Below are 25,548 nucleotides of genomic sequence, written 5' to 3'. Positions count from 1 at the left end.
TCTTAAAATGGGGAAGAAAACAAAATTCTAATAGGTGATATTAAGAATCCAATTGATGTTATTTGAAAAGCAGCTATCTTTTATGGTATAAGATTTACCTCCCTTAAAATAACTCATTTTGTTTCATTTATTTTTCTGAGAACACTGTTGATTCAATTGGCTTAGGATAATAGACATTATTGGTTGGATAACTAAATTTGGTTTTGTAATAATAAAATAAAATCAGACACCCTACCACAATGTATAGATTAACTTTCTTCATAGTTGGTAAGCATGCCTGGTTTCCCTTCAGTTCATAAATGTCATTGTCTTCATAAAGCACTTAAAATTTCAAATAAGTAAGTGGGATTTGCCAACCAGAAATGGCTAATGTTCCATTTAAATCCAGTGCTACGACCCTTTGAAATGTACTATTTGGTTATTAAAGAGAAAATATAATTTTTATGTATCTGCTGGGAAACATTTGTGCAGCCATATATTTTAATCATGAACCCAGAGAGATTTTTTTTAAAGATGTATTTATTTATTTGAGAGAGAGGAGAGCATGCACATGCATGTGTGCAAGGGAGGGGCAGAGGGAAGAAGGAATCCTTAATCCTTCGTGCTGAGCATGGAACCCAACATAGGGCTCAGTTCCAGGAATCTGAGATCATGACCTGAGCCAAAATCAAGAGTCAGTTGCTTAACCTATTGAGCCACCCAGGTGCCCCCCAAGAGCGATCTTTTAACAAAATATTTTATTAAATTTGTATTCTTTAATTTTGATAGTAAGTATGACATTATGACAACACTCTAGCTCAAAATGTCCAAATTTATCTTCAGACTAATCTAGTGGATACCATTTATCTTTGTACAGTAGAAACTGCCTAGAATTGGCAGTTCTCCTAATTTTCTTTGTTGATAGCTTCTGAGCTCAAAAATGTATTTTTCCCCCATTGGAAACAAATAGGTTCTGAGGGTTCATGGAAATGAAGCACGGTAGTCATTCCAGAAGTTCAAAATCTATTGCACATTGTTTTGTTGATGGACCTTCTATTTGTGTCATTGACTGAGGTACCATTCAGTAATCCAGTAACGTCATCATGCTCTCAATCCTCCCTCCCTCAATACCAGCCCACTAGTTTGTGCCATTTTATTTTTTTGAAAATATGCAACATTTAAATTTTTGATAAGACTTTGAAGTTGGTGCTAAGCAAAGAAGTGAGACTATTACACTAGTAAGGAGTTATACAAGAATCTGTTGGGGTATCAGAGACTGGTAATGTACTTGAAAATCTGGGCTTTGGGTAGAGTAAGAGCCCAATTGTAAAGTATTCAACGGGATAGTTCAGGTAGTTGTGGACGTTTACAGTATAGCTTTGTGCACAGAATAAATATTTCCAGGCAAGCTCTAAATGAATTGGATATAAATATTGTCGAAGACCTGATTTATTCTCTTAAGCAATCTCAGCTTCAATGGTGGAAACGTTTTCTTTAATATATTGTGAATGTCATTGCTCCTAGAACACACAATTATTTCTCAAGTATTGAAATACACCCTTCCTTGTGGTCACAAATCAGGTGCAGGGACTGTTATCTAAGGAGATGAAAAATATCTGATTCTCATTATATTTCTGTGAAATAGGCAAATTACATACACTATTACCCTATTTTAACTAAAAATTCAGTGTTATCATTAACTCATTGAATACACAATAATTTGGGGCCTAACAGGTATCAGAGCAATTCCTGATCCTGGAGATATATAGACACAATGCCTGTTTTGAAAAGAGCTAAAATCTATGCAGAGTCTGTATTATAAACTGGTAACCCAGAGTTAGATGTAGCCAGCAGAAATGTTTGTTTTGATCTGCACAGATTTTTTTAAAAAAATGTATAGATATAGTTAAAATAGAGATACTTTTCTTTTTTTCAAAGCTAGATGTTTAGGCTTTTATGGAAACCTAACACTGGTCTATTGCCTAGGTGGGACATGTACTCTGTAGGTCCTAACACTTACTGGTATATACACTAATCCACTTCCTTAATTAGTATGTAGTAGTAATGCAATGGTGTGAATGTACCATTCACTCATAACACTTGATATTCAATGGATATAAGAAACTGTGGGGGGTATGATAAGCAGAATTTCAAGATAGCCTCCATGAGCCTCAGCCCCTGATATTATTCCTCTGATTATTTTATGTTATATGACAAAGGGGAGTTTTTCCAGGTGGTTCTAATCTAGTCACACGAACCCATTCAAAGCAGAGAGTTTTCTCTGGCAGGAAGCAAAAAAGGAAGTCAGAATGACTTAAAGCATGAGACGTACTCTCCTCACCCATAAGAAGGACTGGCCATTGCTGGTTGAAGATGGAGAGAGTGGAGCTAAGGACTGACTCTAGAAGCTAGAAGTGACTCCCAGCTCTGAGCCAATAAGATGGTGACTTTTGTACACCAGCTGTATGAAATTGAATTCAGCTAACAAGTTGAATTAATTTGGATGGAGAGGGTGGCTCAGTGGTTTAGCCCCTGCCTTTGGCCCAGAACATGATCCTGGAGCCCCAGGATTGAGTTTCATGTCGGGCTCCCTGCATGGAGCCTGCTTCTTCCTCTGCCTGTGTCTCTACCTCTCTCTCATTGTGTGCCTCTCATGAATAAATAAATAAAATCTTAAAAAAAAATAATTTGGATAGAGAGTCTCCCCCAGAACTTCTAAAAAGAGCCAGCCCAGTTATTAGCTTGATTTTCAGCCTTGTGAGACAATTGAGCTCACTAGGGCTTTTGACCTACAGAATAATGAGATAATAGATGGTTGTTTTTAAAAGCTGCTAAATTTGTGGTAATTTGTTAAACAGTAATAGAAAAAACAGTCTAAGTAGGGGAAATAACTAAAGTCCACTAGAAACTAGAGTTCAAGTATCTTTCAAGTACAATAGTGAACATAGAGACAGAATTGGACGAGAAAAGAAATATGGTTGAATTTAGCTTCAGAATCAGATTGTTGAGCGGGTCATGCAGTTTTACTTATCCATTCTAATGAATGGATAAAATTCATTTAGAAGCATTGGTGGTACATATATTGCACTCAAGACATTGAGCTTGGTTTTTTGTTTTGTTTTTTGGGTATATTTTTTTATTGGAGTTCGATTTGCCAGCATATAGCATAACATCCAGTGCTCATTCCAACAAGTGCCCCCTTCAGTGCCTGTCACCCACTCACCCCAACCCCCTGCCCACCTCCTTTCCACCACCCCTTGTTTGCTTCCCAGAGTTAGGTGTCTCTCAAAAACTAGGTGTTTTGTCACACTCACTGATATTTCCCACTCATTTTCTCTCCTTTCCCCTTTATTACCTTTTACTATTTTTTTATATTCCCTGAATGAATGAAACCATATAATGCTTGTCTTCTCTGAATGACTTATTTTACTCAGCATAATACCCTCCAGTTCTATCCATGTTGAAGCAAATGCTGGGTGTTTGTCATTTATAATGACTGAGTAATATTCCATTGTATATGTGGAGCACATCTTCTTTATCCATCATCTTTCAATGGACACCGAGGCTCCTTCCAGAGTTTGGCTCTTGTGGACATTGCTGCTAGAAACATCGGGGTGCAGGTATCTTGGTCTTTCACTGCATCTGTATCTTTGGGGTAAATCCCCAGCAGTGCAATTGCTGGGTCGTAGGGCAGGTCTATTTATAACTCTTTGAGAAACCTCCACACAGTTTTCCAGAGTGGCTGCACCAGTTCACATTCCGACCAAACTGCAAGAGGGTTCCCCTTTCTCCACATCCTCTCCAACATTTTCGGTTTCCTGCCTTGCTAATTTTCCCCATTCTCACTGGTGTGAGGTGGTATCTCATTGTGGTTTTGATTTGTATTTCCCTGATGGCAAGTGATGCGGAGCATTTTCTCATGTGCTCGTTGGCCATGTCTATGTCTTCTTTGGTGAAATTTCTTTTCATATCTTTTGCCCATTTCATGATCGGATTGTTTGTTTCTTTGGTGTTGAGTTTAATAAGTTTTTTATAGATCTTGGAAACTAGCCCTTTATCTGATAGGTCATTTGCAAATATCTTCTCCCATCCTGTAGGTTGTCTTTTAGTTTTGTTGACTGTATCCTTTGCTATGCAAAAGCTTCTTATCTTGATGAAGTCCCAATAGTTCATTTTTGCTTTTGTTTCTTTTGCCTTCGAGGATGTATCTTGCAAAAAGTTACTGTGGCCGAGTTCAAAAAGGGTGTTGCCTGTGTTCTCCTCTAGGATTTTGATGGAATCTTGTCTCACATTTAGATCTTTCATCCATTTTGAGTTTATCTTTGTGTATGGTGTAAGATAACGGTCTAGTTTCATTCTTCTGCATGTGGATGTCCAGTTTTCCCCGCACCACTTATGGAAGAGACTGTCCTTTTTCCAATGGATGGTCTTTCCTACTTTGTCAAGTATTAGTTGACCATAGAGTTGAGGGCCCGTTTCTGGGTTCTCACTTCTGTTCCATTGATCTATGTGTCTGTTTTTGTGCCAGTACCACACTGTCTTGATGATCACAGCTTTGTAGTACAACTTGAAATCTGGCATAGTGATGCTCCCAGATATGGTTTTCTTTTTCAATATTCCCCTGGCTATTCGGGGTCTTTTCTGATTCCACATAAATCTGAAGATGATTTGTTCCAACTCTCTGAGGAAAGTCCATGGTATTTTTATAGGGATTGCATTAAATGTGTACATTGCCCTGGGTAGCATTGACATTTTCACAATATTAATTCTTCCAATCCATGAGCATGGAGTATTTTTTCATCTCTTTGTGTCTTTCTCAATTTCTTTCAGAAGTGTTCTGTAGTTTTTAGGGTATAGATCCTTTACCTCTTTGGTTAGATTTATTCCTAGGTCTCTTATGCTTTTGGGTGCAGATGTAAATGGGATTGATTCCTTAATTTCTCCTTCTACAGTCTCATTGTTAGTGTATAGATATGCCACTGATTTCTGGGCATTGATTTTGTATCCTGCCACACTGCTGAATAGTGTGAGTATGAGTTCTAGCAAACTTGGGGTGGAGGCTTTTGGGTTTTCTATGTAGAGTATCATGTCATCTGTGAAGAGGGAGAGTGACTTCTTCTTTGCCAATTTGAATGCCTTTAATGTCTTTTTGTTGTCTGATTGCTGAGGCGAGGACTTCCAGTACTATGTTGAATAGCAATGGTGAGAGTGGACACCCCTGTCATGTCCTGATCTTAGGTGAATGGCTTTCAGCGTTTCTGCTGAGAATGATATTTGCTGTGGGCTTTTCATAGATGGCTTTTAAGATGCTGGGGAATGTTCCCTGTATCCCTACACTCTGAAGAGTTTTGATCAGGAATGGATGCCGTATTTTGTCAAATGCTTTCTCTGCATCTATTGAGAGGATCATATGTTTCGTGTATTTTCTCTTGTTGATATGATCTAGCACGTTGATTGCTTTATGAGTGTTGAACTAGCCTTGCATCCCAGGGATAAATCCCACGTGGTCATGGTGAATAATCTTCTTAATGTATTGTTGGATCCTTTGTCTAGTGTCTTGTTGAGAATATTTCCATCTGTGCTCATCAGGGATATTGGTCCTTTTTGGGGTGCTTTGTCTGGTTTTGGAATTAAGGTGATGCTGGACTAATAAAATGAGTTTGGAAGTACTCTACTCCTATCTTTTGGAAGAGCTTTAGTAAAATAGGTATTGTTTCTTCTTTAAACGTTTGATAGAATTCCCCTGGGAAGCCATCTCTGGCCCTGGACATTTGTGTCTTGGGAGGTGTTTGATGACTGCTTCAATTTTCCCTGGTTATTGGCCTGTTCAGGTTTTATTTTCTTCCTGTTCCAGTTTTGGTAGTTTGTGGTTTTCCAGAAATGCATCCATTTTTTCTAGATTGCCTAATTTGTTGGTGTATAGCTGCTCATAACACGTTTTTAAAATCGTTTGTATTTCCTTGATATTGGTGGTCATCTCTCCTTTTTCATTCATGATTTTATTAGAGTCTTTCTCTTTTGTTTTTAATAAGACTGGCTAATGATTTATCCATCTTATGAATTCTTTCAAACAACCTACTCCTGGTTTTGTTGATCTCTTCTACAGTTCTGGTCTCTATTTCATTGAGTTCTGCTCGAATCTTTATTAACTTTCTTCTTCTGTTTGGTGTAGGCTTTATTTGCTGTTCTTCCTCCAGTTCCTTTAGGTGCAAGGGTAGCTTGTGTATTTGAGTTTTTTTCAGTTTTTTTTTTTTTTGAGGGATGGTTGTATTTTGATGTATTTCCCTCTTAGGACTGCTTTTACTGTATCCCAAAAATTCTGAATGGTTTTATCTTCATTTTCTTTGGTTTCCCTTAATCTTTTTAATTCTTCTCTAATTTCCCGGTTGACCCTTTCATCTTTTAGCAGGATGCTCTTTAACCTCCACCTGTTTGAGTTTCTTCCAGATTTCTTCTTGTGATTGAGTTCAAGTTCCAGAGCATTGTGGTCTGAAAATATGCAGGGGACAATCCTAATCTTTTGGTATCAGTTGAGACTTGATTTGTGACCCAGTATGTGATCTATTCTGGAGAAAGTTCCATGTGCACTTGAGAAGAATGTTGTGTTCAGATGGAAAGTTCTAAAAATCAGTGAAATCCATCTGGTCCAGTGTATCATTTAAAGCACTTGTTTTTTTTTTTTTTTTTTTTTTTTGAGATGTTGTGCCTAGAATATCTGTCATTTGCAGAAAGTGCCATGTTGAAGTTGCCCACTGTTAGTGTATTATTATCTATGTCTTTGCTTTGGTTATTAATTGATTGATATACTTGGCAGCTCCCACATTAGAGGCATAAATATTCATGATTGTTAGGTCCTCTTTGGATAGATCCTTTAAGTATGATATAGTTTCCCTCTTCATTTCCTACTATAGTCTTTGGGATAAACTTTAATTTATCTGATATGAGGATTGCTACCCAGCTTTCTTTTGAGGACCATTTGAATGGTAAATGGTTCTCCACCCTTTTGTTTTCATGCTGGAGGTGTCTTTAGGTCTCAAATGAGTCTCTTGTTGACAGCTAATAGATGGGTCTTGCTTTTTTATCCAGTCTGAAGCCCTTTTTCTTTTGATGGGATCATTTAGCTCATTCATGTTCAGAGTTACTATTGAAAAACACGAATTTAGTGTCATAATACCTATTTAGTCCCAGTTTTGTGGATTATTTCTTTGGGCTTCCTCTTCTTTTACAGGGTCCCCCTTAATATTTCTTGCAGAGCTGGTTTGGTGGTCACATATTCTTTCCGTTTCTGCCTATCCTGAAAGCTCTTTATCTCTCCTCCTATTCTGAATGAGAGCCTTGCTGGATAGAGTATTCTTGGCTGCATGTTCTTCCTATTTAGGCCCCTGAATATATCTTTCCAGCCCTTTCTGGCCTGCCAGGTGTCTGTGGAGAGGTCTGCTGTTAATCTAATATTTCTCCCCATATAAGTTAGGAATCTCTCGTCTCTTGCTGCTTTAAGGATTTTGTTTTATCTTTGGAATTTGCAAGTTTCACTATTAAATGTCAAGGTGTGAATGGTTTATATTGATTTTATGGGGGGACATCTCTATCTCCTGTATCTGAGTGCCTGTTTCCCTCCCCAAATTAGGGAAGTTCTCAGCTATGATTTGTTCAAATATGCTTTTTGGTCCTCCGTCCCTCTTCGTGTCCTCTGGAACCCCAATTAAATGTAGGTTTTTCTTTCTGAGGCTGTCATTTATTTCCCTTAACCTTTCCTTGTGATCTTTTAATTGTTTTTCTCTTTTTCCCTCAGCTTCCTTCCTTGCCATCAACTTGTCTTCTGTGTCACACCCTCTTTCTTCTGCCTCATTAACCCTCATCGTTAGGACCTCCAGTTTGGATTGCATCTCTTTTAATTGATTTTTAATTTCTACCTGATTAGATCTAAATTCTGCAGTCATGAAGCCTCTTGAATCCTTTATGTTTTTTTCCAGAGTCACCAGTAGCTTTATAATTATGCTTCTGAACTGACTTTCTGACATCAAATTGTAATCCAAATTTTGTAACTCTGTGGCAGAGTAGTGTTTCTGATTCTTTCTTTTGTGGTGAGTTCTTCTTTCTAGTCATTTTGCTCAGTGCAGAGTCACTAAAAAATGGGTTGTACTGGAAAAAGGGAAGAAAAAAAAAGAAAAAGAAGGAGAAAAAAAGGAGGAGTAGCCTCTGGTTTTATATACTGTAAAACCTCGACTTCCCCTGGAGCTTTCCGGCACTGCTCAGTCAAGAACTTGCTCTTCCGGGGATCCCTGGGTGGCTCAGCGGTTTAGCGCCTGCCTTTGGCCCAGGGCGCGATCCTGGAGTCCCGGGATTGGGTTCCACGTCGGGCTCTCAGCACGGAGCCTGCTTGTTTCTCTGCCTGTGTCACTGCCTCTCTCTCTCTCTCTGTCTATCATGAATTAATAAATCTTAAAAAAAAAAAAAAGAACTTGCTCTTCCCTTGTCTTTCTAGGTGGTCTTCTGGGGGAGGGGCCTGCTGTGCTGACTCTCAGGTGTGTGTACCTGGAGGAACTGCCCCACCCCGTCCAGGGTGCTGGGCTCAGTGGGAGCTATTTATCCTGTGGGCCCCTGTTCCGTGGCATCCGCACTCTGTCCCAGGCACAGGGGGACACCAGGACAACAACACTGGCAGGGGCCAGCTCTCCTGCTCTGGAGTCAGCTCCCACAGTAACTACTGTAGTCTCCCAGTCGACACTGTCCTGGATGCTCCTGGGGCAGGGGTCGTTGATCTGCACAGCTTGGGGGTGCCCGGTGGCAGGAGAGTCCCTGCTGTCCTGTGCCCTCCCCGCCTCCACCTGTCCCAAGGAACACAGGATCCTGGGCTGTGTCCCCCAGCGCCCTGGGATTCAGGACCTGTGCTGCTGGAATTGCACTCCTGGGGTCGCCGCTCCCGAAGGCAGCAGGACGCAGACCCCTCCGTGCGGAGATGCTGCCTGACCGCCTGGCTTCTCCCCCAGGCTCCACCGGGTGTGCTCCAGCCCTTTACGGAGCTCAGCCCTGCGGTCGTGGTGTGCTGTCCCCCGGGGGGCCCCCTCTGTTAGTGACTCTGGGAGACTTAGAGGCCCCACTGCCTCTCCTGTGATTTGCTCGATTTGCCTGCTAAGTACTTTTCCATCTGGGAAGAATCTGACACGGATTTTAAAGTTCTTACTTCTCCCAGGCCTTGGCTTTCCTGTCCTAAAGCCTCTCACAGTCCCCACTTAGCCTGGCTACTGGTGGGCCCCTCCCCCACTTGATTCTTTTTTATTTTTTTCCACTTTCCTACCTTGTTAGAAGCGAAAACTCTTCTCTCTGTAGCATTCTGGCTGTTGTCTCTGTAAATCTCAGGTCGAATTCATAGGTTTTCAGGATGATTTGAAAGTATCTAGGTAAGTTGGTGGGGCCAAGTGAGGGGTCCCTACTCCTCCACCATCTGGCCCCGCCCCTCCTGGAAGTCTTTCTAAATCTACAAGTCTCTCTCTGTTATTTTCTTTGAAGATGACATTTCTTTCTATCCATGGAACCTCCATACCTTTAGCTATTTGTTCATATCATTTCTATTTTAACAATCTAAACACTACAATGGGCCTCATTCAAATTCAACAGTTCTTTTACATGGAGACTTTATTCTTTGAATAGGACACACCATATATATGAAGTTACTGAATTTTTAAGAACAAAGGAGGGCCTGGGAGATATCAATAATTTTGTAGTTTTTATTGGAAGAGAGGGGAATAATGGCAGACCTCTTACTGCTATAATCTATTTGAGGAGGCCTTCCCTTAGGAAAAAAGAGGGGCAACCAATTTCCTTGTGCTTCCTGGTGATGTGTAGGAACGAAGCCCTGAAACCTCAAGTGGAGTGCGGCCGCTCACTGTGGCTCCACCCACCCCACCACTGGAGTGCAGTGCGCTCACCCAGTGCGGCTGGGGGACACAGCCCAGGATCCCACGTTCCCCCTGGGACAGGCGGAGGCGGGGAGGGCACAGGACAGCAGGGACTATCCTGCCACCGGGCACCCCCAAGCTGTACAGATCAATGCCCCCCATCCCCGGAGCATCCAGGAGCCCAGAATATTTTTTTTAAAATATTTTTTATTGGAGTTCGATTTGCCAATATATAGTATAACACCCAGTGCTCATCCTGTCAAGTGCCCCTCTCAATGCCTGTCATCCAGTCACCCCATCCCCCCACCCACCTCCCCTTCCACTACCCCTTGTTTGTTTCCTAGAGTTAGGAGTCTCTCATGTTCTGTCATCCTCTCTGATATTTCCCACTCATTTTCTCTGCTTTCCCCTATAATCCCTTTCACTATTTCTTATATTGCCCATATGAAACCATATAATCTTTGTTCTTCTCCAATTGACTTACTTCACTCAGCATTATACCCTCCAGTTCTATCCACATGAAGCAAATGGTGGGTATTTGTCATTTCTAATAAGCCCAGAATATGATTCTGTCTCCACATCCTTCCTGGCATTAAAATGTTATATTATTGTTATCTCATATAATTATTGCTTCATTGGTTCAACAGGAGTCGTGCTTTTTTTTAATGGAAATAAAGTTTATCTTATACAGGTTGTTAATCAGCAGCACAAAAGTAAAAACACAAAAAAACAAATGATGATGAAGTAGCCTCAACAACAATGCTACGAAGGCATAAAATAGCATATGAGACAGTATTTAATGGTATGAAACAAAACTTATTTTAGTTACTTTAAATGGTTAAAAAAAAAAAAAAGAAAGCTTGTTTAATTAGAAAAGGAAGAGCTATGGGAAAGCTTTGGGAATACATCTGAGCAAAAGAAACCAAAAGCACGCTTTTTTTAAAAAGAGTTTTAGATGTTGCCACAAGGTGGTGTGAAAAGTCCAATCCAGCCAGTTAGGAGAGGCTAAGGGAGGTCAGAAGGGGAGTGTCCTTGAGAGGAGGTAAAGCAGGGAAGAGGAACAGCAGGGAGAGAGTAGGGGTAGGGGTTTTGTATATTGAAATACTTGGGACATACCCACAGTACTGGATTCGGAAACCACTTCCTCCCTGTCCTCAAGACAGCTATGCTTCTCCTCATACTTCCTCCTGTTTAACTGAGGTGAATTCCTCTTTTTCTTTTTAAACTGCGCTCAAAGGTAAATTTTGTCTTTGGAAGTAACCAAACAATACATAGTCCCTCTGGTGTGCAATTTTTCTTCTTTAGCCATAACACATATTTAAGTCAATGAATATTTTCATAGACCATGAACCGCTCAAGTACTGTCAGCTATAATGGATGATCCAAATAGACTGCTTATCACTGGTAAGTGTTTTACATTAAATCCACACTCCTCCCTTCTGAACTTGAGAGAATTGGAAGAGTATGAAATGGAGTGGTTATATCAAAGAGATATTCCGCAGGCTTCAGCTTGATGTAGCTGGAAGAGAGCTCTTCTAAGTGTGTCAACATTTTCCATCTGGGCTGTCAACATGCGTTGCCAGAGCTGAACACCACTGAATGGAGTCAACCTTGGAAAATCCCCTGCGGGGTATTGATTTTCCTCTTCCCAGAGAAAGGTCTGGGCATGAGAGGAAAGTCCTGCTGTTATTACTGAGCGTCACATTCTTTGGGGTGGTTGATTTTTCTACTGATTTGCAGAGCTAGAAAAGCACTTTGAAAACTTTGTTTACCTGGGAAACATGATTACTCACTCCTGGGACAAGTTTTCCTCTGGAAGAGGATCATTTTTAATCAGGGATAGTCCTTATATATACATATATGTTTTTTCTTTTGAGTGAAAAAGCTGCCTAATACTAAATTCTTGTCTGCTCTCAATTTAAAATTAGTTTTAAAAATTTATTCATTTTTTTGTTTATTTATTTATAGGGAGAACAAGCAAGGAGGGGGGAAAGGAGAAGGACAAGCAGACTCCTCACTGAGCACACAGAGCCCACCATGGAGCTCGATTCTACAACCCGGAGGTCATGACCCTGAGCCAAAACCAAGAGTTGGCCACTTAATTGACTGAGCCACCCAAGCGCCCCTCAGAATTAGTTTTTGATTAAGTGCTGGTGCTTTAGGTCATGGTGATTGATACTATAGTTCTTGCCCTCTACAGATATTTTTCTTCCCCTATAATCCCTGGGGTTGGAAGTCCAGTAAGATAAGCACCAAAAGAAAAGTAGGTCAAAGTTCCCAGATATTTTGAAGTGGAGGCCAATTACATCTGGAAAAGATCTTTGTAAGAAGTGGAATTACAGATGGACCGTGGATATTAACCACCTGTGGTGATTCAATTTAACACTTGGGATTCATGGTTGTAGGCTTGCAAAGACAATGTCAATAAAATCTAACACTTATTGAGTGCTTGGTATGTGCTAGGCATGCTGCTATAGACTCTATAGATTTAATCTTCACAATAGCCCCATGGGTCAGATACTATTATTACTGCTATTTTATAGATAGATCTATAGATAAATATTTTATAGATAAGACAACACTAACATAGAAAGGTCAAGCAACTTGCCTAAAGTCACACAGCTGCTAAGCGTGTGAGAAAGGATTTACAAGTTGTCAGGCCAGGTTACAGAACCCAGTTACCACTATATAATACAAACTCTGGAATGCTGCAGATGAAAATAATTGTACAAGTATAAAGTAGATGAGCTCATTACTTCAGCACCTGGTCTATTAAGGAACTCATCTATTTGGCAACCTTATATATTTCAAATATAATTGCAAACCAAGGATTAAAAAAAACCAAGCAGCTGTGAACAGCTAGAAAGTACACACTGGATCAAGGCAACATGGCACAGATAAAGTATTCTTGGGAGGGAAGTATTCCCAGTCCTCGCCAACTGGATTTACTGTTACTGCATATACATCAGAGTTGTGACTATCACACAACTACTCTGTTGTGACTGTGCACATTAATGGTTACCAAGTCCAAGGCAATTCAGATCTGCAATCATTGATATCTATATTCACAGAAAGGAGTGAGTACACAGGGAAAGATTGGGGAACTTTATTATTTTTTTTTTGATTGGGGAACTTTAAAAAAAAAAAAAAAGAAACCCTCACATTTTATCAGTTTATATAAGGTCATTTAGTGCCTGAGCCCAAATCCTTATCAACTTCGATAAACCTCAGAACCATTCTAGCCTGGCAACAGAGCTCATTTAAGAAACGTTCATGCTGGTGATACTAAATGATGAAGAAAATCTCAAATGACATTTGATTATTCGTTTAAGAAGAAAAATATATGAAATTACTTTCAAAACAGACATACCATCCTTCAGAGAATAAATACTCTACTAGAGCCAACACTTATCTATCCATAAAACATTTCCTGATGGGTCTGTGTGACTGAGGTTGATTAATTGCATTTTTCACTCTTGTAAGATAGCATGGCCTCCTGTACAACCTGGCCTTGTGCAGGTTGAGCTGGTGCTTGCTGGGCACATGGTGCCTTCTGGGAGGTTGGGGCTGCCAGTTGGAAGCATCTATCAGACTGAGTCCAGCTTACAAGACCCAGTCAGAACTGATGGGAGGTTGTGTTTCTGGTGATAGAACTTCAAAATAGCCTTTTCTTTTCTTTCTTTTTTCTTACGGTAACAGGTGTTTAAAAATGAATACGATTCACATATTAGCATGCAAAGATTCATAAATTATATTTTTGTAAAGGACTCAGGATCCAGACCCGTCTTATAAACACCTGATGAAGTTTTAATTAAAATGCTGAGTGTTTTAGGGGCACCTGAGTGGCTCAGTGGTTGAGCATCTACCTTTGGTTCAGGCCATGATCTCAGGGTCCCAGGGTCGAGTGCCATATTGGGCTCCCCACAGGGAGTCTGCTTCTCCCTCTGTCTCTGTCTCTGCCTCTCTCTCGGTGTCTCTCATGAATAAATAAAATCTTTATTTTTAAAATGCTGTTTTAATAATGGACTAGATGCTCCTGCTTGAGAAGCAAAATGTATATAAGCAACTTTTCCTTTATTAAATTAAACATAGCCCTCCTCATATAGAACCAATGATTTAAGAGTGTATCTACTGCTGCATGGGAAGCAAAAAAACGTGGAAAACATTCCCTTCAAATTCTGATTTATTTCATATACTTACTCTGAACCCTCGGGTTTTGGAAAATGAGCACTTCTTTACAAATAACATCAACTTGCATCAAAATGTCAGTCAAATCTGTTTCGTCTGCTGTTTTTTCCATCATAATTATTCAGCTTGAAAAAAAGAAAACACTAGTTAAATGATGTCACCCTGGAAGCCTACGTGGTAAAATAAGGGTTAGAAGGAAACTTCTTATTTATATATTTGTTTTTAGATGTCAACTGGAAAACATTGTTATTAGACCAAATATTAAGCCTAGAATACTACATAGAAGGCCTTTCTTCTCTAGAGAAGAGAAAACATGTCAATAAGCACTAAGGACCTGCTATCGATCCTATTGTATGTCCATCCCTATAGCACACACAGGGAATATACAATGGAGGAAAAGAAAAAGAGTAGGTTCTGAAGCGACTCTGAGTCTAATGAGGAGAGAGACATATATAAAGCTGCCTAACAAACAACACAGCAAGTGATACAAGGATCCTATTGCCAGGCAGGCAGGCAGGCAGACAAACAGGTGCAAGGAGAGGAGCAAGTTGCGCTATGGCCAGGGAGCGGGGAGGGAGGGAAAGGAGGAGAGGAAGATGGTATAGAAGTTAAAATCCCCAGTTCCGGAATCAGCCACCAAACCTGGCTTGTAAAGCTAGCCTACTGCTTAATAATTAGTGCTCCTTGGGCAAATTGTTTCTCTTCCCTGAGCCTTTTTTTTTTTTTTAATATTTTTTTAATTTTTTTTTTAATTTTTTATTTATGATAGTCACAGAGAGAGAGAGAGGCAGAGACACAGGCAGAGGGAGAAGCAGGCTCCATGCACCGGGAGCCTGATGTGGGATTCGATCCCGGGTCTCCAGGATCGCGCCCTGGGCCAAAGGCAGGCGCCAAACCGCTGCGCCACCCAGGGATCCCTTCCCTGAGTCTTTTATGTAAAATGGTAGTAATATCAGAACCTTCCTTCCTTGGGTTGCTTTGAGGATTAAATGAGGTAATACATGAAAAATGTTAGCTCAGTGTCAGGGTACAATTACCGTTAATAACCGATTAGTCAAAAACAAAGAGAAAGGGATCCCTGTGTGGCGCAGCAGTTTGGCGCCTGCCTTTGGCCCAGGGCGCGATCCTGGAGACCCGGGATTGAATCCCACGTCGGACTCCCGGTGCATGGAGCCTGCTTCTCCCTCTGCCTGTGTCTCTGCCTCTCTCTCTCTCTGTGTATGACTATCATAAATAAAAATAAAAAAATAAAAAAAAAAGAGAAAAAGAGGGCTATTTTGGTCGGGGAAGACATAAGTTTGGTTGAGGGATGACTAGGCTCCACCTAGTGGGTAAAGACATTTCTGGCAGAAGAAACATGAGCTAGAAGAGTACAGGGGGTGGAATTACTCAGAACAAAAGCAAAAGTACATAGCACTGGGAGCATACTGAGCATGGGGGCTGAATAACATGCTGGGGATGACTGGTGCTACCAGTGATGGCACAAGTGGGGGTGAGTTGCCACCCCTAATCACAAATATCAAGTAAAAGAGAATAACTTACATGTTATTGTAAGTTTTGCACTGTCTGGGCATTAAATAGATGCTTACATGAAATATGGGTTGACTTTATTAAATACAGCAGCTGACAATCTCAGTTTACCACTCAGCCCACATCTTATCTGACCAATCACCAGCAGTTGACATGAATGATCCTCCCTTGTCCACTTTCTTCACTTGGGTTCCAGGAAACTGTATATTCTTGGTTTTCCTCTTACTGTACCAATCGTTAGCTGGGTCTGATTCCCTTTTTTTCAACAAACTGGTGGCAAAACGTTCCTGGCAGCTGTCCGTTTAAGAAGCACCTACTGTACAAATCACCCTGGAATTTGGCAATTTTCTTCTCTTCCCTGCGGAGCTCTCTAACCTTCTGCACCCAGCCATCTCTCATCCTGGTGGCTGCTCTCTGGCCCTTGAGCCACTCGGTAACTGTCTGACTCTCTCGCCCTGGAAGATCATCTCTCTTCTTTCCACGTTACCTGCAGTCTCCCGTAATGTCAAGCCAAGCCACTAAAATCTAATCTGATAAAAATGGAAGGACCGAGAATAAGTATGCCCCTGGGGTGCGGCTGCCAACTGAGGCCCATGGTGTAAGCCTCCCCGCAGCTTGGCTTGTGCCGGGATCAGCTATGGGCTGCAGCCCCAGCCTTACCTGCTGCAGCTCGGTCACTTCCCAGGAGAGCAAAAGATTGCTCTGCTTCTGTCTCTGTCCTCTGACTTTGGCCCTTTTGCTCCCTCCTATCAAGGATTCTTAGAATTACATGGAGTCCCACGGGATAAGCTCCCATCCCAAGATCTTTAACTGAATTGTATCCTCAGACTCTTTTGCCATGTAAGGTAACATATTCACAAGACCTGGGCATTGGGACCTGGATTCCCCCAGGGTGGGGCCTGGGAATTATTCTATCTACCATGATGTCTTAGTAGTGAAACACTAAAGTTTAATCCTTTAAAGTCGGCCCATACTATCTGATAGAAAGCGGAAGACAGCTTCAGGTTTTCACAGCTAACTTTTCATTGAACAGCAACTATGTCCCAAACTCCATAATTTGTTGGGAATAAAACAATAGTAATGACAAAACATTAATAGTAATAAATACCACAGCTACCCTTATATGAAGTACTTTTATGTGCTAAGCAGTTGAGATAAATGATCACTAAATTTCACAAAAATCTTGCAAACTTTTATCTCCATTTTATAGTGGCAGAAACCAAGGCTTAAAAATGGGTGAAAAAGTAAAAACTGGAATTTGAATGTGGGTCTTCTCACTTGACCCACTTGGCAGATATTTTATATGTCTTTTGAACTTACACTGCCCACCTTTTTCCTCAGAATAGCTAAGGCCTTTTCCAATGTTGATGGCAACAAAGAACTACTTCCCTGCATTTAGCAGCTCACTTTTCCAATGTTGATGGCAACAAAGAACTACTTCCCTGCATTTAGCAGCTCACTGTCTACGGAGAGTTGACTTCAATAGGTCTGACTCCTGCCCTCAAAGGAGTTTTAGTCTAGTCTAGCCTGGATGTGAATTTTATTATGTCAATGTAATTTCCTTGTCTTTTCTTTCTTTAATTTACAAGAGGACTAAAATAAAAACATTTCTTTTCACTTTCTGGGAAGATTTAAATATTAAAATTGTTTGTCCTAAGGGAAAGGAGGATAAGTTTTCTTTCTTTCTTTCTTTCTTTCTTTCTTTCTTTCTTTCTTTCTTTCTTCTTTCTTTCTTTCTTCTTTCTTTCTTTCTTTCTTTCTTTCTTTCTTTCTTTCTTATCATTTTCTTTTTTTTTTTTTCTTAAAGATTTTATTTATTTATTCGTGAGAGACACAGGGAGAGAGGCAGAGACACAAGCAGAGGGAGAAGCAGGCTCCTGCTTCTCCTGCAGGGAACCTGATGTGGGACTCAATCCTGGGACTCCAGGTTCAGGCCCTGGGCCGAAGGCAGGTGCTAAACTGCTGAGCTACCTAGGGATCCCCAAGGATAAGTTTTCTAATTGCTAATAAGTTAGGCTCTGAGTATACTCTGACATAAAGTCTATTGTTTCAATAAGTTTTGAGGCCAGAGGGAGTGGTTTGGATAAGAATGGGATAAGAATGAGATAAGAAGGAATTTCCTTTTGAACTAAATAGAGCTGTCCTTGGACTGATGAGATGAGTATAGTTCAATAAGATATGTCTGTGCTAAACATTAGAATCTCATTGAGATGGGATTTCTTTCTGACCCAATCAATACTCCATGAGGAAATTAGCTTGGTTTGTAGATAATAAAGATGCATTATTTCTTGAGCCTAGAACTTATAACTGATATATTTAAAGAAAATTAACTGATATTTATCAAGGGTCTGGTATGTGCTCAAAATAGTCCTAGGCATGCTGGCACATAATTAAACACGTAACTCAGTATCTTTTACTTGATGTTTGGAATTCTATACGGAAGTTGAGAGTGGTGATGCACACCACTATGATTTCACTTCTATTGGAATTTTATTTCCTGCTTACCTTAAAAAAAATTGCCTGGGACTCCTGGGTGGCTCAGTGGTTGAGCATTTGCCTTCAGCTCAGGACGTGATTCCGAGGTCCTGGGATCGAGTCCCACATTGGGCTCCCTGTAAGGAGCCTGCTTCTCCCTCTGCCTGTGTCTCTGCCTGTGTCTCTACCTCTCTCTCTATGTCTATCATGAATAAATTCATAAATAAAATCTTTAAAAAAGATCATGCCTGAGGTCTGAAATAAAAAATTGAGAAATTATTTTCCAATTCAGCAAACTCATTGAAATGTTATTTGTTCCCTTGTGGCTAATATGTGTAATTGAAAGAGATTGTAGCTTCCAGGGAAGAAAGCCAAATGTATCAAAAGAGGATTTTCTGTTAAAGGGGGGATTTGGGTATTATTAACTATTACAGGTTGAATTATGTCTCCTCAAATTTCATATGTTGAAGTCCTAACTCCAGCTACTTCATAATTCGACCTTATTTGAAGATGGACTTTTTATAGAGGTAATCAAGTTAAAACAAGGTGAGCAGGGTGGGTTCTTATCCAATATGACTGGTATCCTTATAAGAAGAGGAAATTTGGAAGTAGACACACACACACACACACACACACACACACACACACACACACACGGAGAACTCTATGTGGATATCAAGGCAGAGTTGAGGGTGATGTGCCAATGAATGCCAAAATTTTCCAACAAACCACTGGAAGAGAAGAGAGGTGTGGGACAGATTCTTCTTAGCCCTCGGAAAAAAAGCGACCTGATCTTGGACTTCCAGCCTCCAGAATTGTGAGAAAATAAATTTCTGGTGTTAAAGCCATGAAGTTTGTGGTACTTTGCTAAAGCTGCATTCTGAAACTAACACAATAATTGAACCCTTATTTTTATTTTTTAAGAGATTTTATTTTGTTTATTTATTCATGAGAGACACACAGAGAGAGGCAGAGACGAGGACAGAGGGAGAAGCAGGCTCCATGCGGGACCCTGGGATCACGCCTTGAGCTGAAGGCAGATGCTCAACCACTGAGCCACCCAGGCATCTCTAATTGAATCCTTTAAGGAAGAAGTATTTGATTTAACAAAATCTTGATAAGTCTCCTGACCCTGCTCCAAATCATTCTAATCAGGTATCTAGAAACTCTCCTCTTTTCCTGTCAAATTTTATTTTTACCATCTCACTCTATGGCAAAACTCTAGACTTTGAATTTTTCAGATGTGAGTCAATGATGATTTACAAAGCTAACTATTGTTTTCTGTGTAATTATAAAATCACTTTATGATGTTGTAATGGTTTTAGTAACATAAGCCTTGAGGCCGAGGCAAACTATAGCAACTGCAAAACATTATTGGGTGTAAATAGATTGTATCTCTAAAAAGCTAACAGCAAGACAAATGCTAATTGGACTGTTAAAATTCAGAAACACTAAAATTTTATACTTAATCTGTTGATTAATAGAGTGATGTTACTAGTTTTTCTTTTTACAACACAAATTATTGTTCCATCAAAGTAGCCAAAAGTGTTAATGACCTTAAAAAGGAAAATATGGATTAGAGTGACTTATTTTTTTGGTGTGTGGGGATTATGCTCATCTAAGAAGAAAAATAAATGGCACATAATTAGATTTTCTAAATCTTGCTCGTAGAAACAAGCATTCTACTTGAGCCATTCTACTTAAATTCTGAAGGTAATTTGATTTACTGGATAGAATCTAAGATATATGATATGGAGGACAAAAGAGGTTCTAAAATGCAAAAGTTAAACCTTAAAAAAAGTTGACTTCTCATTTCTGATTTATATAACATGATCAGACTGAAGATTGGGTATGGGGAAAATATAAAGAAGAGGAAGACACTTCCTAGTTTCAAGAAACTTATGGTTTATTGGAGGAGATAAACAATTGTAACAAAAGAATTACAACTCAGAGAAATAGATGCTATGGTGGGCCTGGGAAGAGATGTACGAGGGTCTTCTGAACCACAGTCTGGTCCATAGCACATTCAGTGGTCTTTCTTTAAGCTTGGAGGATGCCGTGTGAATGATAACAGTCTCTATACAAGTGTTCCTAAACTTTCTGGGAAAGTTTCAGAAAGATCTATTGTTTTCATAATGTGTGTCAAAGATTGAATGATGCATGTCTTGCTAATTCTGCTTTTGCAATGCTTTCTCTTAATATCACTGATTCTTCTTAGAAGACCTGAAGGACAGAGATCGTATCAAGATATACAAGTTGGATATCAAATTTGGCAGCAGTTCTGAATTTCTTCCAGAGAGGACTATACTAGTTAAGGAGATTCATCACTGAAATACTGGGATGAGAACTCTAAACTCTGTATAAACTTAGAGGCTAACCATTATCATACATGATTTGGTAGATATATCTGGTGATACTGAAGATTCATTTTACTTTCCCATTTTGGCTTTAATACATATGTGAAACCAAACCCTCTCCTCCCATTTCTACCATTGTCCCTTCATCTTAGTTGCTCATGCCACAGAACTGGAAATCATTGTAGTTTCTCCTTTTTCTTTTCATTTTTTTTTTTAAGTTTCTCCTTTTTCTTGAAGAGTTGCCTGTTGGGAGACAGTTCTCTATGGGTTTCTTGCATTTCTGCTAGTCAAGCAAGGCACTGAGTGCCATTGTTCTGTATGATCTTAACAAGGATGTTTGTAGAGTGAAGAGCCTTTAAAGAAGTACCATGTTTTTCTAGAGCAAAATTCAAATATGCTTATAGTTATGGAAGACACAGATACTGTCTCCTGCCAGAGGAAAGGGCAGGTATGCTTAATGCTCATGCTAAAAGTTTTGGGTTCCCTAAACTCAGAGATCTTTCCTTATAATGCATTCTACTGCATATGCAGATGTCATCTGACCCTTCTTTGTGCTGCCTTATAACCACAGAGACTCAGGGAACTGGCACCAAAATGCAAATATCCTGGCTACTGCTATTGTTATGAGTAATAGATTCTCCTTTGTCTGACCCTGGATACTTGTATCTGCTATCAGCGTCCATGAAACTATGGCAGGCTAAACTGTTATCTTGAAAGTAGGGTAAAATTTCCCATCTTTTACAATTCTTGACATTTCCCTCACTTATGTACCTACCCTTCCCCTAAACTGGGCACTGAAGTATTTCCCTTTCAGAGCTCTAAAGTTCTTTTCCTTTGAAATCCAATTTCTGTAGCTAATTAATAACCTCCTAAAGACAAGTCTTGTCTTTCTCTCCTTGATCAGTCCTCAATGTTACTGTCAGAATGATCTTTCTAAAATAATAACTGTAGATAATTCTCCTGATAAAATTCTGCATTCTTTCCCAGGAAAGTAATGATGTTAGGATAATTACAAATTGCATGGAATGACATCAAAGCTTTCAAGAACCACTCCCTTACCTAACACTTCTACTTAACTTCTCATGTTCCCAAAGTGCATATTATATTCCAATCCTAGAGAAATATGGATTCTTTAAATTCCCAATACTCTTCCATAGTCTTGCCTTTGTACACGCTAGAACAATCCATCGCACTTCCTATCCCATCCTGGGTGGTAAATCCTTTCCATCAGTCAGAAGTCAACTAAAGTTCTCTTCTACAAAGAAATTTTTCCTGACATCTCGCTCCCCAAAGTGATATAGATATATATCTCTTGCTTCTACAATATCTTAAACACATCTCCAAAATTGTATTTATAGTATTATATCATAATGTTGGCTTATTCATCTTCAAAATTATATTTAATTATATTTAATGCTTGTTCATTATCTGCTAAAGAAGAAAGCCATATCTTGTATCTTCTAGGTATCACATAGTTTCCAGAAAATGTAAGTGTTCATTAAATCCTTTCTTAGATATATAATTGAGTATAAAGTGAATGAGTGAAGCAGAATGTAGACTTGTTCTGGAAAGAGACATATATCTAAATTCTTAATATGAGGGTTATTGATGTAGCTATCTTTGGTATATGCAGAACATAGATGACCCTTTCACTACCTGTTGTTTATAATAATTGCTGACATTATCTATATGAGAATTATAAATATCATCAATGAATTGACTGTTCAATAATTTCTAGGCCTCTGTTGACACAGCTGGCCTTGGTCTATGTTACTAACTTTATGCCAATCAGTTTGAAAAAACTTGTATTAGTGATTGCAACAGCTCTACATGAATGAATCCAAGTTGAATAGTAAAAATAGGATCTCCCAGAGTTGCATTGTGGGAAATCTGTGGACTGCATCTGGGAAATGTACGATAACAGCACTCAAATTCTGCTCCTGTTTTACCTCGGAGGAATGCTGCCTATCAGAAAGAAGAAGCACTCTGTGATTATTTGCTTTTGGATGTAAACACATCCTATTGCTTGCTCCTCCAAATTGATCCTACATTCCCAACAAAGGCAAATCAAAGGAAGAAGGAGGATATCTCTTTTGGAGTGAAACTGCCGTGTATTGAAAATCAAGAACAAAAAACTAGAGAAAGTTATGACTGGAGCCCAGCAGAGCAGCCCATGCCCTTCCTTTACCTCTCTTTCCTGTGTATATTTTCATAGCCTCTCAGATTCAGTTCATTGGCAGCCCTAGGAGTGAGTGCCAACTGGAAGATGTGATGGAGGGAAGAACTCTGAAAAGTGAAATGTCCTGGGCTCACTGTTTGAACCTAGGAGGAAACTTCACTCATTTCCAAAGGCCAAATCATCTGAGCTAGCAGCCCACAAGCATGCATTGCATAGTACCCTCCAAGGCTGGGCACCAGGAAGAATGTGTGATTAGCTGGTGTCAGTCACTTCAGCAAAGTGCAAAGGAAGGAGGCTGGCCATGGTTATTCAGAGGAAGGAGATCCAACGGAGATTCCTACCTGAAACAAAAACCCTGTTCTCTGGAACAGGGGTGGACATGGGGACAGATACTTCCTCTACGAGCAACTTTGTAGTCGTCCCTTAGTAAACATATCCCCTCTCCAAGCTGTGCACACACACTGGGCTACCACCCACAATTCTACCTCTACCACCCAGAAGAAACCCCAGTGGGCATGACTTTCCTCACACTGAGGATGAAGAGGAGGACAGTGGGGATGCCCATAACCTCCTTGGGCACTGGGGACTGGTGCTGGTTTCCTGTTGCCACAGTGAGCTGGTATTAGAAGGGTCTGCACCGAGTTTGAACAGGCATATTTCTAACCTGTTTTTTTTTTCTAAATGTAATATTTATGACAGGAAATCAGGTTAGACATTCCTGAAACTAGCAAGAGCTTATGAACACACTGTCCTATCCTCCCTGGACATATAAATGCAGTTAATCTTTTGAAGGAAGACCTAAATACCTCACTCCTTTACATTTAACCTGAGCCATGGGAAGAATGCAAACACTGATTTGGAGCCAGGCCTCTGGTAAAGGATTACCATACGTGGGCCACAAGGAAATTCCTCCCTGCCACTAGAATTTATACTGCAGTGAGCTATGAATAGAAAGTTTGTGCATGGTTATGAATATGGATAAAATACATCACTCATGGCCAGGGAATGGCAAGCAAAATTGAAAACACATATTTTGGATCACATAATATTTTCAAAAATATATTTAAAAAAATAAACACAGATTGTGTGTGTTCATTTACTGCTTGAAGTACCTTTGGGGAAAAGAGACATCAACAAGTTTTCTTTCCAAACCATTTGCTTTTCCTTGTGCTTTTTAGCACAGAGCTAGACCCTCTGGGAAGGAATGGGGTCTTGTAGAGTGCATGGTAAGTAGTTTTACTGGCAGACATTATATCCCCTTCCTGTAGAAGACAAGGAGTTGAGTCTTTGAGTATGTTCAGAAGGGACTATGTGGCTTGGGGAGATGTGTTCAGCTCATTCCTTTTTTACTTTTCCTTCAGTCTCAGAATGATTTTTCTGGCTTCTCCATTTTATTCCTTTATCCTTTTCCTTGTTAGATTATTCACGGACATCAAGACAGTATCTATGTTGTTAATCATCCAGATGAAAACAGAAAATTTGCCATTTCATGTCAAACATAAAGCTCTGACCTCTAGCAAAATTAAGAAAGAGGAGAAAGTGGTTTTTATATTGATCCCACTTTGACAACCACACTTCATTATAGCAAGTCCCTCCTCCTCCTACAGGAGACCCGGTCTCCTGCTATTATCTGTATATTCCCAAAGCATCGCACATTTGGATACCACCTGAACGTGACCTCTTGGATTTGATAGCTTATTTAATTTTCTCCTTCTCTTTTTTATTCTGCTTTTTTTTTTTTTAAAAAAAAAAAAACTAAATTTACCTGCTTTCTTTCCCATCACCTTGGGATCCTGAGATCCACTGTGGGATAGCTAATTAATCTGATAGTTCAGTATATTATTCTGTAGTCAATTCCAGACTACAGATTTTCATTTAATGTGGATCCTCACATTTTAAATTTTCTTTCCTACTCATTTCCTCATCCTCGGAGCATTGAACTGCAGCAACATGAACCTCAGGACACAATGCTATTCCTGATTTGATCTTACCTTGATGTGTGTGACCTAAGGACAGTAACTTATTGTTTGGGATCCTAGGATGTCACCTGGTACCAAAGTCTCTGCTCACATAGAGAGGTATTGTGTCAATTTTATTATTTCTCAGAAAAAAAAGAAGCCCACCAATTATTATTGTTTGATTTTGCGAGGTCATAGTGTGGAATATGGATTAATGGCTGTGGTTAAGAAGGGTTAGAGTTTCCAGTACTCACATTAAGTTCACCTGAAACCCAGTCATACGCTTTCTGTTTTTTTATTTTTGTGACACTCTGAATGCTGGAGCTTTCTTTGCAACCAAGACGACATTGATGGCAATAAGGATCTCCTGGAGATGATGCCTTAATCTTAGGAAGGAGTCTACCTGGTTCATGTCAACTTCTGGCTCTACTGCACCAGAAAGTGTTAAAGAATCCCAGCCATTCCTAGAATAATTGAGTAAGGGTAAAATATCATGGCGATTCCCTGAGTTAAATGAAAGTCTTTTCTTTTTCTGGTGAAAATTTCCTTTCCCACATATAATATAATATATGACCCATGAAACGAGAGTCAATCTACATATCACTTCCTAATCCTTCCATAATTGTAACCTCATATTCCATAATACCAACTATTGACTAGAAATTAACTTTGTGTAACTCTTAGATGTTCCATTATTAACTTGTGTCAATTTCACCTGCATCAGATAGCCTCCAGAGTGCAGAGATAGCATCTTTTAACTTAATTTGGGTAGTATTTGGCCTAATGATTATTTCCATGAGTGTTGAATAAAAATCCTTTTAAGGTGGCCCCTCTGATATTAATGTGGATGTATGTGATGATACTGAAAAACTTTAAAGATATGTCACCTGGAGTTATTGGATATCACAAACATACTCTATTATGTTTATTTTCTCTCTCTTCTTCTAGAAAGTAAGAGCCGTGCAGGCAGACTGTTTGTTACT

The 25,548-nt window shown here is 39.7% G+C and overlaps 1 protein-coding gene across 1 annotated transcript in view; it reads left to right on the top strand.

The window, feature by feature from the left end:
- The window catches only part of MOXD1 (monooxygenase DBH like 1), a 151,361-nt gene extending 139,042 nt beyond the window's left edge, over positions 1 to 12,319 (top strand). Inside the window, exon 11 of the mRNA XM_041746398.1 lies at positions 11,847 to 12,319. Within this exon, the coding sequence (XP_041602332.1) occupies positions 11,847 to 11,988 (142 nt within the window). The 3' untranslated portion in view covers positions 11,989 to 12,319. The remainder of the gene's footprint in view (positions 1 to 11,846) is intronic.
- Positions 12,320 to 25,548: the final 13,229 nt, after the last annotated feature.

The sequence above is a fragment of the Vulpes lagopus genome, chromosome 2, assembly GCF_018345385.1.
Source record: "Vulpes lagopus strain Blue_001 chromosome 2, ASM1834538v1, whole genome shotgun sequence".
Taxonomy (NCBI): domain Eukaryota; kingdom Metazoa; phylum Chordata; class Mammalia; order Carnivora; family Canidae; genus Vulpes; species Vulpes lagopus.
This window is presented reverse-complemented; position numbering and strand designations above follow the sequence as displayed.